This window comes from Aotus nancymaae, unplaced genomic scaffold (genome assembly GCF_030222135.1).
Source record: "Aotus nancymaae isolate 86718 unplaced genomic scaffold, 86718_ANA_hifiasm-v0.15.2.pri h1tg000036l, whole genome shotgun sequence".
NCBI classification, from domain to species: domain Eukaryota; kingdom Metazoa; phylum Chordata; class Mammalia; order Primates; family Aotidae; genus Aotus; species Aotus nancymaae.
The window spans coordinates 9,525,092-9,545,099 of NW_026988450.1; the positions used below are offsets into that span (position 1 = coordinate 9,525,092).

Sequence of the window (20,008 nt, forward strand, 5' to 3'; positions counted from 1 at the left end):
CCAGGCACAGTGGCAGGCACCTGTAATCTCAGCTACTCAGGAGACTGAGACAGGAGAATTGCTTGAACCCAGAAGGCGGAGGTTGCAGTGAGCCGAGATCATGCCATTCCACTCCAGCCTGGGCAATACAGCAAGACTCCATCTCAAAAAATAACAACAACAACAACAATAATAATAATAATAATAATAATAGCTTACATTTACTGAACAAATTCTGGGCTGAGCTCCTCACTGAGCACTTTTAGGTGTCACCTCAAGGAATTGTCACCCCAGCCAATTAAATGTAGGATTCATGGTTATCAGTGTTCCATAAATGAGGAAACTCCAGTACACCAGCTGGAAGAACTTGCTCCGGGTCAATTGTCCTGTGTTCTTTTTCCATGCCCTAAGCATTTGCCCCACTGACTTCTCATTTCTATGCCTAGATGAAATCTCAGACAGGACCTGCAGCCTTTTCAGTTCACCTTCAATAATTTAGAGCCCCAGATCAGTTTCAGACATGGGAAAGTGCTGCCTCACATCAAGATCAAAACTCCACCTCTGGTCCAGTTAAATTGGTTTCTCTTCTCCCGGCTCAGACCCGCATTGGCTTGGAGACCCTGTGGAGAAGAGGACTTAACAAACATCATTTTCCCCCCTTTCCTTGTTCCAGCTCCTTTCCTGCTCCTTATCACGTAGCTCTTCCAGCCCGTACTGGGCAGACCCTGCATGGGTGCGTAATAAGCAATGGATGGGCAGAGCATTCAGTGGAGGTGACAGGGTTTCTCTCCTTGGCTCTTGCAGCAGAAATCGATGTCCTTTGGGCATGGCACATTTCAGAGCTGCTTCTCTCTGGGAGCTTTTGGTTTCCTGGAGGCAGCCACACCTTTCCCCCAGCTAGTGGATGCCCCCAGCCTTCTCAGAGGAGGGCTGTGGGCGGACATTTTCTCTGTCGGTCTCCTTTGAGAAGACTTCTTTGAGAATACTCCCAGACCACCTTCCTCTGGCACATGCGTGGGCTGAGCAAACCCTCATCCTTGTGCCCGTGGAAAGGCAGCTTCATGCTGCCTGGGTGGTCTGGTTAGAGAGTCCATTACATACTCTGCCCTTAGACTTCCCAGACTGGAGGTATAAGCCATTTCCCAGGCTTCTCAGCTCCAAGGGACCTGTGTTGGGCTTTTTGGGTGCCCCTGAATTCAACCCTAGCCAGTGTGAAATGAGAGGAGGCTATAGCCACCATTGTGTACCTGAGCACTGAATGAAGGGCTTTAGACTGGCCTGATGCTGTTCTCCTGAGACAAAGCTACTCCCATTCCAGTAGACTTGCCAGCTTGCCTTGCCCACCTGACATCATGAGAAATCTTTGTGGGTAACAAACTGTACCCAGTCCACTCCCTCCTGACTTACCACTTGGAGGATCCTGCCACAACGTAGTGCATATTCACTTACGTCAAAATAACATGCCTGTGCGAGTTTTGTGCTGTTGCACTAGTATCCCTCAACACACCTCAGGAACGCCACGGGGGTGGACATTCCTTGATCTGTATCTGTAAAAACTTCGGAAGGTAAAAGTTGGCCTTCCCTGCATCTCTATGCTTGGTTCAACATTTTCTTCCCATCCTCTAGTCGTATAGAGTAGATGTGTCAAAAGAAACAGGACTTTTAAAGGTTGCTGCAAAAGTGGAGAAATTATTTACTCATCTTGTGGAAAAAATTAAAGTGCCTAATTAAAACAAAATAATGGAAACCTAGAGCAAGGGGATACTTTATTAAATAACACTGGAAGACCTACTCTAGTCAGCTGAAAGAATAGGCTAAAATATGACTAGAATACTGGAATCAGAAGTTTAAATGTGATTAGAAAAAGTCTGTGGTTTGAAAGGAATTTATAACGTGATAGTAGTGTTGTCAAGAAAATTATTTTACTTGCAATCCAGAGCTGATTGCTGATGGCAATAGTAAGGTCAGAAAGAGAAAATTCAGCCGTCAAAATTATAGATGGTGAGGGATTTCACCATGGAGATAAGAAAGAAAAAGACACATCATTCAGTAACTGGAAAAGTGCAAGTCCTGAAAGGATGGTGGTTTTGACTTAATGTTTCCAGATGGTTGGCCCTCTGATTTCATACTTTCTGTCCAATTTATAGTGTGTGAAGTCAGTCTTTTTTGGTACATGCCTTTTACTCCTCCATTCACTCTTTCACTTTTCTCCTTTACTTTTGGATGCTTTACAAGTTATGCTCGCCGTATAAAAGGGGCTAATGAAAATGGTGATGTGCTTGGAAGAGAAGGAAAAGGGAAGATGTGGAGAAAGATAGCATGTCTTATTAATTAAAATGAATAAATAAATGTCTAAATAAAATGGGTAAATAAAGGAAGCAATGGAATGGCATTGCTGTTGGCTAAAAATGGCTCAGGCAGAGGGAGCAGCAGAAATGGACACAGTGGGTGTGGAGGAACCACCGTAGTTGTAGTTCTGTTTGAATTAAGCCGAGGGTACAGAGGAAGAAGGGAGCAAGGATTGGAGAGGAAAGTGTATACTTCCCACCAACCACTTCTAGTCAAGTGGGCAGCCGGAAATGACTCATCCTCAACATGTACCTCCTCACCTTCTGCATCCTGTCTGTCTCCCAGTTCGGCCCAGTGCACCTCTTTTTTTTTTTTTTTTTTGATACAGAGTCTTGCTCTGTCACCTAGGCTGGAGTGCAGTGGCACGAACTCAGTTCACTGCAATCTCCACCTCCCAGATTCAAGTGATTATCCTGTGTCAGCCTCCCAAGTAGCTGGGACTACAGGCATGTGTCACCACCCACAGCTAATTTTTTGTATTTTTAGTAGAGACAGGGTTTTACCGTGTTAGCCAGGCTGGTCTCAATCTCCTGACCTAGTGACCCACCCACATGGCCTCTCAAAGTGGGATTATAGTTGTGAGCCACCGCGTCTGACCGTGCCTCTTAAACATCCCTTTAAACTGTCCACGCTTTTCTTCATCCTAAAGTCACCCTCCTGGTAAGAGTGAAGTGAATGAAAATGCCTGTGTGCTTTTATTTAACCCACTCAAAAAACCCTAAAGAGCTAGGTACTATTGCTATCCCCATTTTCCAGACGGGAGATCTGAGGCACGAGAAGATAAAGTGACCTGCCCAGGGTTACTCAACCATTATGGGGCAGAACCATAGGCAGTGCCATACTGGCCAGTGCTCAGAGCCCAGCTGCCATGTCCCCTCCCCGGGAAGCTCTGACCCATCTCTCTGCAGCCACACATAATCCCCACTCATCCTGTCCCCATATTGCAGCCGAAGGATTTTTAAAAATACAAATATGACATTGTCACTAATGCTCAATTACCTCATAAAGTCCAAAGTCATCTGCCCTTCCCCTACACCTAGTTGGCCTCTGACCACTGTCCCCTAGCACTCCATGCGAGCCATTGGAGTGTCTTGAATGTACCATAAACTCAAAAGCTGCCCTGATGAGGGGTGCCCTCGCCTCCTGGGCCTTCACTGGAGTTTGTCTCCTCCCTACCCTTCCCTTCCCTTCAAGTTCTTTGCCACAGTCCTGACAAATTTATTTTCTACATCATTCGTTCAATTCACATTTATCAAATGCATTTTGAATTTTTTTTAAGTTCAGGATTTTTCTACTTCTTTATGTCTTACACATAATTGTTCCACCAATAGGTACTAACTGATTGAACACAGCCTTAATTCGGTCAGCACTAAGTGCATTTCTCTTACATTTGTAAAGAATCCAAAAGTTAGCATTGTCATGGGAAACTGCATTTTTACTTCAAAGACAAGGGTGTGACCCTGTTCTCAAAAGGGGAGCCGAGAGCATAGATATGAGAGTGATCGGAGTCAAGCTGGAGGCTAAAGTCAGTAAGCACAAATGCCATTACCAGAAAAATAAAAAAGCGGTGTTCCAGAGAACAGTTTTACACATACTGTAAACGTTTTGTTATCTGGCACGTTAGGAAACTAGAAGAATCAGTTCTAGAATTCTTAATAACTTCAAAGGTAAATTGCTTCTTTTATTTGCTCCCAAGAATGTTTGAGCTGAAGACATTTTTCAGCTCACCAGATTCAACACATTTATTTTTATAGATAAGAAAATCAGGACACTGAAATGTTAGGTGACTTAGAGCTGAATTACTCAGGCTTGCTCTTGAATAGTGTTACCCCCGTTTTTCTGCTGTAAGACACAGGGGAATTACTCACTCTCACATAGAAACTTCTGTGGGTGAACCCAGGTCGTGTTCAGTTCCCAGGGCCCTTGCTCTAACTCCATCGCTTTCTTTCCTACTGAAAATTTAAAGACCAATTAGGCATTAACTATCCTTTTCTTTTTAGTTACTGGAAGCACTCTTTAAAGAGGACGTAACAAAACAGCAGACTGAAGTTTGGCCAACAATGTTTTTAATATTGAATTTTTAAATCGGAGAGTTTGTGCAGAGCTCTGGATTTGCTGCTGTGTCAACAGTGAGCCACATTCCCCATGGCAGCCCTTAGCTGGAGGTTCCTTTCCCCAGGCCACACACTCTCCCATTATTGGCCTGGCCTCAAAGGCTTCGAAGCACAAATTGCCCGGATTACAGGAACTGTGGCTTTAGCTTTTTTTAAAAAAAATAATAATCTGTATATGATGTTCATTCCCTGTATCTAACCGCCTTCAGGATTGCAAATGTTCTTAAGTCTCCCCAAGGTTATAGTTCAGCTGAGGGTCCTGTTCACCTGACGGCACCTGTGAGGAGCTGACAGATTAGAAATTAGAAAGGTTCAGGCCACTTTGGTTTTAAAAACTTAGAATTCTCTGAGATTGCTGTTTCTGGGCCTTAAAAGCTCAGATTTTTGCTCATTCACAGAAGAAACTTTGGCCTGTTTCCTCTGTGCTGGAGGCATTTGGGTTCTAATAGGATGCTGGCTAGCACGGAAATGGGTTTGCCCCCTTTCCTGTTGCTACTCAAAGGCAACAAACAGCATCACCTGCGATCTGGTGAGAAATCCATAATCTGGGGCCTCACCCCGTATCTAACAAATCACACTGTGCTTTAAGGAGATCCTCGAGGGGTTTGCAGGCCCATTAAAGGTTGAGAAGCACCACTAGAGTGAGTAGTGGGAGATAACATTGCTCTTCCTTGTCTTTGCACGCTCTGCCCTCAGCTGGCTCTATGTGACACATGTTCTCCCTGCACAGACCAGGACTCCCCCAAAGATGATATGCCCCCACCCCGCCACCGTCACCCCCAGGCCAGATTGCTTTTGAATTCACATTTGAGTTCATATCTGCTCTGATTCAGCAAACCATTTAGCACCTTGGCTCTGCCAAGTTTCTTTTCCCCCCCATCCTTTTAATCCCTTCATGAAATTTTCAAATGGATATTAAACAGAATAGAATAGAGCCAAGATGGTTTGCGAATGGAAGTTTCTCCCACCCTCGGGCTGTGTTCTCCATCCTGAGTCATAAGTCAAGGATCAGGCAAGACTATATAATTACTTTTGTTGATGAAACCCTACAGGGCCAAGATCTAATTTTCATTCCTCAAAACAACAAGAAGCCCCTCGCAGCCTGGCAGGTGGCCTGACCATCCCATCAGTGCCTGGCTGCATCTCAGGGCTATTCAGGACATGAGAGCGCTGGCAGCAAGGCCAAAGACAGTGGAGTGTCATGTGCCACAGTGCTCTCTGAACTGACTTGATGGTTATCTCGTACAAAACTCAGAGTATTTCTCCAGCACTATACAGCCCTGTCCCTGCCAACACTGTTTCATAGTAAAAAATAAAAGAATGAGAGTTAAGGATTGAGTAAATATTACAAGAACGAGCAGCCTAAGTCACCTGCTTATCTTTGAAGTAGGTTTACTTCGTTGGCTACACCAGGTAGAAAACTTGGAGTATGCCTTAGTATCCTACCACACCCCAAACAGTATCCTTAGTTTTTTTCTGTTGCTTTTGGGTCTTTCAATAAGATAATGTTGTTTTTTTTCCTTCCCAGAGTTCACATCAGAACTGCAAACTCTATCCATGCTCATGTCAAAACATCATCACTGTGTTGAAAATTATTAGGGAAATTGGGAATAGCATGGGGAAGGGGTGGAAGCCAAAAGAAAATGAGGTACGAAGTACTTACAGATAATTGCTATTTCTGACGTAGTTCTTTCACACGGGTTTTGGAGTGTGGAACAATTGTGAGTGCTGGAGTAGCCGTCCTGACGGTGTCTGCTGCATGACTAGAGAAAGCAGCATGCGAGAAAGACAAGAAGCTTTCTGGAGAATGCTTCCTAGAAGATAGATGGTAGTTCTCACTCTTGTTAATCGACAGTCAGGCTTTTTTTTTTTTGAGACAGGGTCTTGTCCCGTCACTCAGGCTGGAGTGCAGTGGCGTGATCTCAGCTTACTGCAACCTCTATGTCCCGGGTTCAAGCAGTTCTCCTGCCTCAATCTCCAGCTGGGATTACAGACACGCACCACTGTGCTGGGCTAACTTTTTTTTCTTTAGTAGAGAGGGGGTTTCACCATGTTGGCCAAGCTGGTCTCTAACTCGTGACCTTGTGATCCGCCCATCTCGGCCTTCCAAAGTGCTAGGATTACAGGCATGAGCCACCGTGCCTGACCAAAAGTCAGGCTTTTTATTCAGTGTTGCCAGCAGTTCCAAAGCCTACCATAACAGACCTGCAGGTGTGCACGGAAGGCCAGGCCAGGGGTGTAGTAGGCTTCTGGTCCTAATATGATGGAACTAGAAGAGAAGATGTGAGGAGTGATGTTACATGAGAACTACAGCTCATCTTCAAAGCGCTTTGTCCTAAGAACAGTCAGTGCAGGACCATAGAAAAGTTCAGTCATTCACCAGTATTCCAACGTGCCATTTTGAAACTGGAAAGAAGTCCTTCATTCTTAGATCCTCAGAACCTCGCGAATTTAGAGTAAGACAGGATTGAAGGAATCTTGTCCAACTAACTCATGCCCCAGGAGAAGGGAGATGAGCTTTGTCTCCCACTGCCCACTGGATGGTGTTCCCACTCTGGTCCTCAGGCACAAAGTTGAAGGGTGCGGATCTTGGTCCTGCCCCTCACTGTCCCTAAACCTTCTGATATTGTCCTGGGGTCAGACCTCTCCCAAGAGACCTGGGTATGATGCCCTCAGAGTTGCATCCTGGCCCAGGCTCTGCTGCCTGCTCTGGCTCTGAGTCTTCTCTGTAAAGAGGATGAGATTGTGCCTCCAGAGGAATCGGGGCTTCCTTCTTGCATTTCATTCAACATGTGTTCAAAGAAACAATCTCATTTCGTCTTAATGGGAGGAGGTGGTTTTTGAAACTAAATTGAGGTATCAAAATAGAACCACACAATTAAAGGAAATTGTTAATGTAGGTATTTCCTTGGGGCTTCTCAAATCTTGCATAGGAAAATATTTTTATTAGAACAAATCCCTTCGAAGATTACTAAAATTATCTCTAACAAAACACGGTGATGGGTTGCATTTAGAGATTTAAGAATTTCAGAAGATTATAAGGAGGAATATCAGCAGATTTGGTTGTAATATGACGTTATCTATTTTAAATGTTAGTTATTTGGCATGCTAGTTGAATAGGTTACTCTCTGAACATTTCTAATTATAACCAAAGATGCTGATAAGGTCATTAGCCGTTGTTTGGAGTGCTGATGCATTTGTAAATGTTCTCTGCCTGCAGTAACAGGCTATGAGAGGAGCTGTTCCAGGGACTGCAGGGTAAGTGTTACATTGTATGGAATATGAAATAGAAAGACTCCTTATAGAATTATAGTAGGAATATTGATAAACGTTCTGCTATTGAAGTGGGATTTGTTGTTGTTGGCTTGGTAGTCACGTTGTCCCATGAAAGCTTACCTGTGACTCAAGTTTTCTGTAGTATTAAAGTAACGTATTTTGAGGTATGAGTGAATTTTTTTTTTTTTTTGAAACAGAGTCTTGCTCTATCGCCAGGCTGGCGTGCAGTGGTGCAATCTTGGCTCACTGCAACCTCTGCCTCCTGGGTTCAAGCGATTCTTCCGCCTCAGCCTCCCGAATAGCTGGGACCACAGGCCACCATGCCCGGCTATTTTTTGTATTTTTAGTAGAGATGGGATTTCACCATGTTGGCCAGGATGGTCTCTATCTCTTGACCTCGTGATCCACCCGCCTCCGCCTCCCAAAGTGCTGGGATTGGTATAATTGACATTTTTAAGATTTTGTTCCTAGTACTGTAGGGGATTTGGGAATATACATACCATAAAGAAACTTTTGATTTCTGCTCATTAAGTATGAAAAATTATGGAGCACTTGGGGACAATCAAATTATCTACTCATATGGTAAATCCAGAAGTATTTCTAGGTTTCTTCTAATGTTAAAAAAAAGTAAGCTTGTGTTTAATGGGAGGAACTCCATACACATTGGTGGTTTGCAGAAGAAAGTGTTTTTAAATACATTGGTTGGCCAAAGTAAGATAACTGAAACATGTTGAGTTTTGTTTTGTTTTAACTTTGTAGCTTTGCTGCCAATCCCATTTCTTACCCTTTTCAGTTTATGAAGTTTAAAAAGTGACTGTTGCAAGCGTTCCTGAGAGATGTGGTGGTACGAGGGGAATAAGGAGGGAGAAGTTTTGCTTCATTGCAAAAGAAGGATTCGTAGGAACTCGGTGGCCTGTAATGAGCTGGGGAACCGGGCTTGGCTAGGCCCTCATTTCTACGTTCATCTAGTATTTGCTGGGTTTTGAGCTAAGAAGTGCCAACCGGGCATGTTCAGAAGGCGGATCTCACCAATCCGGAGGCAGCTGGAAGAGTTCGCGCGTGGGAAACCTCAGCCCTTTCTTTCTTTCTTCCCAGCACCGCGCTGTGCTGCCGCGCGTCGGCGCAGGCGGGGGCACACAGCCCGGGTCGTCCCCCTCGCGCGGTTGGGGGAACAGCTCCGGAGCTGCGGCCTGCGACCCTCGGCCGGCCGCGCAGGGGCGGGGCGGGGGCACTGCGGGGTTTGTTGCTAGAGCCGTGATGTCACCCGCCCCTCCTAACCCGCGGTTGGTTGTTTTGTGTTTCAGCTCTGCCTGCAGTTGAACACAAAGACCTGGAGGAGACTCCCACCTCCTTCAGGGAGAAGAAAGGAGGCAGCGAAGCAGATTAAAGGAACTTGTGGCTTGTGGCCTTTTTGTCCAAGGGCTGCCTGGAAGGGGACAAAAGTGTGTGAAAGCCACCGCGGCGGTTAATGAGCTGTGAGATGAGGCGCTGCTGCGGCCGCCGCTGCTGACACTCGCTCCCAGGCTGCACCCGCCGCCCGCGTTGCTTCATGTACATGTGTCTATTCAGGCCGTGCGGAGGCGCCCAGAAGAGCATCCAACACGGCTGCCGGGGAAAGACCGCCCACCATGCCCACGGAGACCCTACAGACAGGTAGCATGGTGAAGCCGGTCAGCCCCGCGGGCACCTTCACCTCGGCCGTGCCCCTGCGCATCCTCAACAAGGGGCCAGACTACTTCCGCAGGCAGGCCGAGCCCAACCCCAAGAGGCTCAGCGCCGTGGAGAGGCTGGAGGCCGACAAGGCCAAGTACGTCAAGAGCCAGGAGGTGATCAACGCCAAGCAGGAGCCGGTGAAGCCCGCCGTGCTGGCCAAGCCCCCGGTGTGCCCGGCTGCCAAGCGCGCGCTGGGCAGCCCCACGCTCAAAGTGTTCGGCAACCACGCCAAGACCGAGAGCGGCGTGCAGAGGGAGAACCTCAAGCTGGAGATCCTGAAGAACATCATCAATAGCTCCGAGGGCTCCAGCTCGGGCTCAGGGCACAAGCACAGCTCCCGCAACTGGCCGCCCCACCGCTCGGAAGCCACCGACCTGCACCGGCACTCCTTCGCGGAGTCCCTGAAGGTCTACCCCACGCAGGGCCGCGGCAGCCCGCAGGAGGGCGGCTCCCACGTGAGCAGGAGACTGCTGGAGCAGTCGGCCGAGTCCTTCCTCCACGTGTCCCACAGCTCCTCGGACATCCGCAAGGTGACGAGCGTGAAGCCCCTCAAGGCCATCCCCTGCAGTAGCTCTGCCCCTCCCCTGCCTCCCAAGCCCAAAATCGCAGCCATCGCCTCCATGAAGTCCCCCGAGGCCGATCCTGTGGAACCAGCTTGTGGAGTCAGCCGGAGACCCTCCCTCCAGCGATCTAAGTCAGACTTGAGTGACAGATATTTCCGAGTGGACGCGGACGTGGAGAGGTTCTTCAACTACTGTGGGCTGGACCCAGAAGAGCTGGAAAACCTGGGCATGGAAAACTTTGCAAGGGCTAATTCTGACATCATATCCCTCAACTTCCGCAGCGCAAGCATGATCAGCTCAGACTGTGAACAGTCTCAGGACAGTAACAGTGACCTTAGAAATGATGACAGTGCCAATGACCGTGTGCCGTATGGCATTTCTGCCATCGAAAGAAATGCTAGAATCATCAAGTGGTTATATAGCATCAAACAAGCTAGAGAGTCACAGAAGGTCTCCCACGTGTAAGACAGTGTGTGGAAAGGAGGGAGGGTGGTTCTCTGTGCATATGCAGTTGTGAAGGTTGTGAGGTCTCCTTGAAGTGTTGTGAGCTTCTCCACTCTTTGTGTTGCTTGTTGTGCAATGTTTTCAAGTTGCATGCCTGTCAACATGGGGACTGACCTGGCTTCCACGTCACCATCGCTGCAGAGCCTGGCTGAACACGCGTCATCTGCCAAAAGTTTCAGGCCAGAATCCGATTAGGGCTTTGCTCCTAAGCAAAACTGTTTACATGAAAATGGTATACAACTTCTTCGATATTTATGTGGTTCCTGTGTTTTTATATCCCGCGCTATTGTGTCTTAATTAAAAGTTTTATCAACTGGCTTTTAAGTTGAGAGCAGAATCTTTTTGAAATAAAAAGCCACTTTGCCTACATGTGAGACTATTCCCATGGGACAGTGATTGGGATCTGCTGTAAACAGATAGTGACTGACCGAGCATAGAACCAGGCTGGGTTTTCTGTGGAATAAAGTGGTGAGCCTGACATTAATCGTTGACATGTTGAAATTCTCTTTCCACTTAGTGAAGCAGTCGTTTGGGTAACAATGCTACGTTTTGTGTCTGATTCAGTGTGTAAATGTTGGTGGTTCTGTGTAATACTGACCCCAAGGAAAGATGATCAGGTACAATGAAGGATGGGTAAATCTAGGAGGTTGGGCGTTTGGGGGTTTTGTTGATGTTGTTCTGATTTGGGATAATTCAGAAATTTTTAATATTATCTTTTGACAGAATGGCCACCTTGAAACAAATACTGAATGCCTTTAAAAAAAAAGTTATGGTTTTTTGTGGGTTTTTTTGTTCGTTTGTTTTTTTGTTTTGTTTTGGTCAAGAACTACTAATTTCATGCTGTTTCTTTCCCTCTCCCTTTGTTGTTGTTTGATTTGGAGGAAGGGAGTGGGGCTTGTGCAGGTTCGCACAGAAATGGAAATACCAGCCATATCAGTAGAGCCTCCCATTCAAAAGTGAATGCACTTGGTAGCTAAACTATATCTGAGCAGCGTGATTCTGTTGTCTTGTGTATGTTATTCTCTCAGGCTGTGGGTCTTTGTTACAGCTCTAGGAAACTGTAGAAACACAATGCTATGTAGCTTTTCCACCCCATGGTCTCTAGTGCTGCCTGTCAACTTGTCCCCTTTTTTCCCCACTAACCTGTCTTCCAGGTGGTACACTTAGCTGTCACTCAGCTGACACCAAGATGTGGCAGCAGAGAGGGAAACCTACAAGTGGTTTGCCTCATTGCTTTTGCTGCGTCTGAAGTTCCCAGCAGCACTGCGTTAGACTTCGTCAGCTAATAGGAAACTTTTTATGGTGTAAATGCTGTAAGACTTTGTACATACTTCAGTTGTTACGAAATCTTTAAAGAAAAAAATGAAAAAGTTATGCTAATAAATTGCTCTGGTGCAGGCACTAATGGTGGTGGTTTCTCTTTGTCCTTCTCTATTCTCCTTCCACAGAAGTTTAACTTTTGACTATGAATCAGAAGCAGATTTTTGATAGTCAATAATTATTATTTCAATTATTTCATTAAGTTTTCACCATATTCCAATGACTCTGAACAGCAGTGTTCTTAAAATATGCTGCAGCATCTCGGTTCACACTTGTGTTATTTTTGTCTTTTCTTAAACATCAGGATGTTTTTACATCTTCCACAATACTCTTGAGTTGTAAATATTTATGAGTTCTTACCTTGGAGGTATATCTTTGAAATGTATGGCTTTGTTTTTATTTGTGCCAGCCCAACATCTGTACAATGGCACGTGTCCACACACTCGCTCCTCCACTCCTTCCTTCATTCCTGTCACTTGTGGAATGACTCCTTTTAGACAGCACGGTAGGCACAGGACTGCCACAGTCAACAACACAGTCTCTGCCTCAAGGAACTTAGATTTTCCCCATTATTTTAAGAGAAATAATATACCTCTTATTGGACATGTCCTAGCTGCTATATTTGGACACTGAGTATTCCATGGTTGTTTATTACATCAAGTTATTTGAAAATTAATGTTTCTTACAAAATTCAATATAATATGCAAATGTAAAATAAAGCCCTATTGAAAAGGTAATTTTCAGAAACAAATTATATGATTCTCAACTATTACTGTTTATAAACATTTTCCTTCTGAAAAGCAAATTTGCTTTCTTGACTTTCCTGGTTTTGAATTCTGCCTGGTTCTTTTATTCATGTTCAGTAAAACTAGAACCCTGCTTCCCAGAGGAATTATTTTGGAATGCAGCTATGAGTGGGGATGATACAATGTGTTCAATATAATAGAATAAAAATAAATTTTCTAAAAAAATAAAAATAAAAAAAATTTTTCTTTCTTACTATTTGCGTAGAAATGTGGCCTTTTAAAACACATATGACTTAGCATTGACATATTCATCTCTTTCACAAGCTACTGACATATTAAAAATAGATATTATTTTCCCAAGGAAACCCTTTTCTGGGGAGATGAGCACTTAGCTAATTTACTCTCACTGCTTGTGCTATTTGAGTCATAGACAGTGTTTGAATCTTCCAGTATTGCAATACTATGTGTGCTCTGTATTCACAGGACTGTAAATCACCCCACTACAATTCAGTCTAATCCTCTGTGGCTTACTTGTACAATGGACAAATGTGAGGCTTTTGGTTCCAATGGAAGATCGGAGCTCTTTATTTTCTTTTTGTTCTTGAACTAGCATTTCTATAAGAACTATTTCAAATGCTTAATATTAAATCCTAAGAGTGTGGTATTTCTTGTGAAGTACTCTTTATGAAGGGCTCATTCTTCTAAGCTCATGAAGTATCGCATGTGTGTAAGACGATAATGTTGATATAAATGTGGTGGTGTCATATAGTTCACACTTTTTTTTCCTACACAATGCAGAGTGAAACATGATTGCACTAGATGGCCTTAGAAACTACCTGTTTCTTTCTGAAAACCACCAAATCTTAAGACAGCCTTCCATATGCACCCCTTCTGCCATTGCCTTAGTTCATATTCTCATCATCTCTTACCTGAACTGTTGATTCTAGAAGTTCCTAACTGGAAGTCTCCGTCACGCCCTAATCAGCCTCTTCTCCATTCTATTTCATGCCAGAAATACTATCAACTCTGATCATATCACTCCCCTGTGTAAAAACACCCTCTGGCTTGAATAGGTTGCTGATAGGCTAAATCCTAACTTCCTATAACAGAGAAAGTTGGGCATCTCAGTCACCCAGCCCAGGCCTCCAGGCTCCAACCAAAGGGAAGTTTCCTTTGGGAACTTTTCACCACTGTGTTTGTGATCTATTGTGTAACAAATTATCCCAAAACTTAGTAACTTAAAATGATAAACAATTACCATAGTTCCTATGGGTCAGGAATGCTAGAGTGGCTTAGCAAAGTGGTGTTGGCTCAGGTTATTTCACGAGGCTGCAGACAAGATGGGGCTTGACCACTTCCAAGATGGCTTACATGGTATTAGCAAGAGGGCTCAATTCTCCACAACATGGGCCTCTCCCAGGGGCTGCCTGAGAGTCCTTATAACATAGCATCTGCTTTCCCCCAGAGAGAGTGACCAGGGAAAGGGAGCAAGGAGGATGCCACACTGCCTCATACAGTTCAGTAACCTGGGTCACACACATTCAATGTGTGTGATGGCAGTCTATCACATTCAATTCGCTCAAAGTGGGTCACTAAATATAGCCCAACAGGGAGAGGAGTGAGGCTCATATTTTAAAGGGAGGAATGTCAAGGAACTTGTAGACATATCCTAAAACCGTCATAGCTGCTGAGTTTCAGTGGCTCTTCACTCTAGAAGGAATGCTTTCTCCTCCCTCCTAGACCACATAGACACTTGCTCTTTCGATACTCAACACAATCATCAATCAGTGCAATTTTTTTTTTTTTTTGAGTCTCTATGTTGCCTTTCTCCATTAGATTGTATTTTTTTGTCATTTGTCATGGCCATGATCCAGCCTTTGCTAGCCTAAATGGTGCCCTTGTATAAATTTTAAAAAGGTGTGCCTTCCTCAAAACATTTTGTTTCCTGCCAAAAAAATAAAAATGAAAACCTCCTAATATACATGCAAATCTCTGATGACTGTGATGCAAACTGTGGGCCCAGAGTTGGGCAGCAAGCAAGAAACATAGCAGCCCAGGGTACATGATAGGTGCTTGAGCAGTACATACGGACTTTTTTGTTGTTTTGCCTATGACGTTCACGTCCTATGCTAAATTATAAATGTTGCCCCAGTAAACCCAAAGTGATAGTTATTGTCCCCATTTTAGAGGTGAGGAAACTTGGTTTCATGGAGATTATGCACCTTAACCAAGATCCCAGAGAGAGGAACTTGCGGAGTGGAACTTGAAACTCAACTCATTCAAAATGTTTTGAGGAAGGCATGCCCTCTCTACAGCCCAGTTGAAGACAAGAGGCAAACTTGAGTGTGTTATGCTTAAACACAGAAGGGCCCTTAAATTCATTTTGATATTTTTATCTGACGGCTGTGTGAATAAACAGTCCTCAAGCAGTCAAAATTTCAGAAATTTCATTCTTACCTAAATGGGAGCCCATAAAGTTAGAAAAAGACTTCAGCTCTTTCACTGTGAGTAACGCACAGCCCAATGAGTTCAGAGACAAGGACATTCGAAATTTGTGCTTTCAGTTTTGATGTGCCATATTTTAAAATCGCATCCTGTCTGTTTTGGTCAAGGACTTTTAGAAGGGTAGAGAAAAATGGCCACAATTCAACATCAGGAAACACATTTTGACTATTTGTTGAGTCAGCTTCACTGCGTTCTCCCGTCCTTGCGGGTGTAGCTGGCATATTCTAACCAGAAGGAATAAAGAGGGTAAGAAAGCTCCAGATAGACTGAGTGGATTCCTAACTCAGTCAGAAGAGACGGCGAATCTCATTAGCATTTTGAAAGCGCCAAACCTGCCTCGTCCACTTAGCCCTATAAAATAACTCGAGTTCTGTCAGTTTCATGCTGAGCAAGAGCTGAGCTGGAAGGACCCCAGGCTGGGTGGCTGCATGAGTGACTCTGCACAGGTCATCTTCATGAAGGTTTCTCCTGTGTAGTCAAGTCCTATCTCCTTGCTTTGGCAGAAACCCATGAGAAGGAAAAGCCAGAGGTCCTTGGCCACCTTTTAGAACCCCTTCCTCCAATACCTGGGACTCACCTGCTTCAAAGTGCACTGCCATTCCCTCATCTGGAAAATGTGGGGAGGCCATCAGATGGATGTGAGCTCTTGGCCTCAGGGCTCTGGGACAGCATGGATAACTGTTTTTGAAGCATTAGGATGATGTGTGAAGAATATGAGAATTCAGAGAAGACCAGGTTCATATTGTAGGCAAGTAGGACAGCAAGGAGACCCAATGGGGGCCAAACACTTAATAGAATAGCACTTTATGCTCTGTCTACCTGGGAGAGTGTTAATTGGAGAAGAAAATGAAGGATTCTTTTCTAACTGGAGGGAATCTTCAGAAAAGCCTCGTTAAACTTTCAGGTTGACACAGGCTGACAGAATCGAATGTGGCCAGGATACCATTCAAAGTTGTGAGGATAAAGATCATGATAGTCTTTTACTAGTTGAACATCCTTTTCATGTGACATTCATGAAACAACTTCATGTCTTAGATGGACACTATGCTAAGCACTTTGTTACATTATCTCACTTTATTCTCACAAGAACTTTAGAAGTAAATTAGAATCCATCTTACTGATGAGGAAGCTGAGGATTAAGTTTCTTCTCCAGGGCACACATCTAGTAAACAGAAAAAACAAAACACAAACCCAGGTTCATAAAACATATCCTAAGACTCAGTCTGTGCACATGAAAAGGAATTGTTAATATCTGGGATGGCGGGATCACTTTTGCTTCTTTGCAATAAGTTGCATCACAGAACATTTCTCAGAATGTAAAACACTGTTGAACATACTGGTTTGTGATTGTTTCATAGAGTGAGTGGCTCAAAACTGTTGATCATATGTGATCACATCAGGACCCAAGTTCTGGGTTCTTCTAAGAGGGACATTAATAATAAACTCTCCCTCTCCATGTTACTGTACAAAGGAGAAAACAGAGATCCAGATTAAATGAGGTGGTGGACGCAGCCGGGGCTGTAGGGCAAGTGAACTGGCAGAGGGGCTGGAACAGGGAGACAGCTGATCACACCCCATGAAGGAGCCTGGATCAGGGAACAGTAGAACCTCGCAAGGCTAACAATTTCATTGTGCCAAGTAGGAGTAACCTGGATGAAATAAACTCTGTTATTTTTAGGCAGTTTCGCTGACTCAAAAACTATGTATCAGATATTTAAAGAAACTTTGGTTTAGAGTTTTTCTGTTAATATACATTAACTATTTTTAAATTAATTAGCAAATACAAAATAATAAAGATGAAGAAATTTCTCTAAGGAAGTTTTTGTCAATTTTGGAAATGAGAACCACTATTTTAATATTATTTTATTAACTTCGCCATCCATAGATGCCCAGTGATCCATCCTCAAGATCTCAGGAACCATTTTTCCAGGTCTGGTTCCTCTGCCTCCTTGTCTGCTGAGATGGACGTTGCCACTGGTTCTGATATCCCTTTCTCTCTCCTTCCAGGATCATAGGAGGATTGCATTTCTACATCCCATAGCATTAGCTATGGCCAGTGAGCCACTAACAGAAGCAACATGTTACAGATGGGAGGAGGTCTAAAGAGCCAGCCCACGACTGTCTGTCTTCCCCTCCTCCTGACAGGCGACCAGCAGAGTCCCAGAGGGTGGAGTTTCCGTTAGGATCCTGCACGAGGACAATGTGGAACAAAGGCCTCCATCCTAACCCAGAAGGACTATGTCAACCTGGGGGCTAAACTTTATCTTCCTAAGCCACTGAAAGTGTGGGGCTCTTTTTTTTTTTACTGCAGTACAGCCTATCCTGTGCTGGCTACAGCCTCTGTTGAAGTGCACCCGATCTGCCGCACAGGAGAGACTGCCATGCTGTTCCATCAGGAGGGGGTGGAAAGAAGCTGGGACCGGGAATCACCTTTTCACAAGTGTCCCCGAGATGATTCGTGTGCACTTCAAAATTACAGTCTTTACTTTCACAGATAATTTTCAATGTTACTAACCAGAAATCAAGTGAGAACACTGTAGTTGCCAAATACTTAAAAATAGATTGATATATCTTAGAACCACAATTAGGAGCTCTAGCTTTTTGGAAGCTAATTTTCAGAAATTTAAAGAAAATGCATTCATTGTACCTGCCCACTGTGACAAACTTGGCAGATTGAATCAGGTTGGAACCTCTTTCCATTTTCAATGTCCCAGTGCGTTCTGGCCACTGCGATCTGTCATGAGGACCACCACCATAGTCCCTGACAGGTGTCCACTCTGCTCTTGCTCCCCTCAGTGCATTCCCAGAAAGCTACCAAAAGTGATCTGATCTTTAAAAAGCAGAAATCACATGGTGTCATTTTGTGGTTTCCATTGCAGTTATGACATAATTCTTTAAAAATGCCAAACCTCAGCCTGTAAGGCCTTTCAGGGGTCCCTCCCCAGCAGGCCCCTTGCCCTCAGACCCCATTCTCTTCACTGGCACCCTGCTCTGGGCTCCTCCTCTCTCTGTGCTTGTGGAACCTATCAGCTCTTCTCACCCCAGTCCCCTCGGGCCAGGATCTTGCTGCTCGGCTGTAGTAGACTATTTTTCCCTTGATATTTGACCTTTCTGTTACCAACTTGTCATTTTAGATTTTGCTTCAGCTGACATCTCAGAGTAAAGTAGATGCTGTGTTAATCTCCGTTCCCTGCATATTTCCTTCCTGGTCCTTTGTAATCTGAAGTCACCATATTCATTAAGTGACTGTCTTAGTCACCTTTTACTTCCTTTACCCAGTTCAGTGCCTGGCACAGGGTTGTGAAGAGTGGGTACCTTTGGAATGAATGCAGGAATCCAAACATAACTCCTCAACTAAATCCCACCTCGTGGCTGCAGAGCCCCCACCAGCTCATGCCTTTCTGCCTCCCCGTCTCTGTTGTAGATACCATCGTTCTACAAGAAGCAACTGGGCTTGACATTGAAGAGTTTTCTTCCTATTTGTTCTTGGAAAATAAATCAGACAGCATGTTTGAGGTAATGGGAGTCCAGAATATGAAATTCTTTGTACGAAGAGATTTTGCAAGCAAGATTTTTTCACTCCTTGTGCAATTGTCTTCAAAAGAAGGAGAAGTCCTGCTCACTTTGCACAGTAGCCCAGAGTCAGGGAAACTCTGCTTGGTGGGGGAGGGGGGAAGCAGGGAATAATAATCTAAGACTGTTAACATGAGCTAGATCTGACACCCTTGTATTTGTCCTGAAGGACAATGAGTAGCATACTCCTTTTCTCTGCCAGAATACAAAAACCCTTTACCGAAAATACATCCTCGGGGTAGTGCTACTGGGTATTAACCATTGAAGCCCTGCAGGGACTGTTTTCCAGGCAAATTGCCTCAGAAACACTTTCCATTTTAGCCTTTCAATGTGTGCACACTGACCTCTCCACCACGGGTTCACTGTCCAAGTTCTCTGGAAATTCTGCTCACTGGGGCAGTGGGAAACAAGCCATGCATGAATGCAATTGCTCCCTCAACTGAATAAAACTGCGGTGGCTCGTAATTGATAACATATGGAAGTTCAACTGGGAAAAAGAAAAAAAGGGAGGGAGAATTCTCATTACACCACCTCCTAGAATGCTTAGCTTAGCATGTTTTGCTTTCTTAAGTGTCAATAAGTTTGAAGCTTTCGAGGATTTCTGGGCATACATAATCTTTTCCGGTCCTTTCCTCCTTTTTATAATAGATGGAGAACAGCAGCCAGGTGAGTTATTTATGTGTCTCACAAACCCAGCTCCCGGCGGACAGGTGCTCCAAACGTTTCAGTCACATCACTTTCCTCTATTGAGTTCTAGGCCATTGTAAGGACTTGAGCTACTGAGCATTTTATTTTGGTGGAAAACGTTCAGACATTCATTTATTAACTTCATGGGCATGTGGTTTTTCACTAACGCTTTCCCTGTGTCCTCCCAGTGAGCTGACAGCTGCACACGGTTTAGGAATGTGCGGCTAAGGCCTGTGGCTGCAGGAAAGCACTCCACTTAGTCTAGACAAAGGCTTGGTGTGTTTTCTCCATGTTTCAGATTTCTTAGAGCATCTCAGCGTTCAAGCATCTGATCTAAACCAAACCCACTTCCCTGAAGACCCCTTGCTCTGTGTTTATGGACTTATTCCCATCTGCTGAGAATTCTTTAGGTCAAAAAAAAAAAAAAAAATCTATGAATGGAGATCTGGATAGCATTTTAGGTTCCCAAATGTTTTCAGATTTAATTCCCCACCTAATACCTTTTAAAAGCAGTTTAATGGTTGAGATGGAATTTTGTGGATTCTGCTATGTTCATATGTACGCACATGTTGGATTTCTTAAGGAATTTATTCCAGACAAATGTGCTGGGGGTCAAATTACGCTACGGTTATTTCTAAAACTTAAATCCTGGTGATTTGTTTGGGTCTGTTCAGGGGAA

General features: G+C 44.4%; 1 protein-coding gene across 5 annotated transcripts in view; it reads left to right on the forward strand.

Annotated features, from left to right (window-relative positions):
• The window catches only part of FAM110B (family with sequence similarity 110 member B), a 148,420-nt gene extending 136,521 nt beyond the window's left edge, over window positions 1–11,899 (forward strand). For all 5 annotated transcript variants that reach the window (XM_064384211.1, XM_064384212.1, XM_012463745.2 and 2 more), the window contains one exon: window positions 9,023–11,899. In XM_064384211.1, the coding sequence (XP_064240281.1) occupies window positions 9,347–10,459 (1,113 nt within the window). In that variant the 5' untranslated portion in view covers window positions 9,023–9,346 and the 3' untranslated portion in view covers window positions 10,460–11,899. The remainder of the gene's footprint in view (window positions 1–9,022) is intronic.
• The last annotated feature ends 8,109 nt before the right edge of the window (window positions 11,900–20,008 follow it).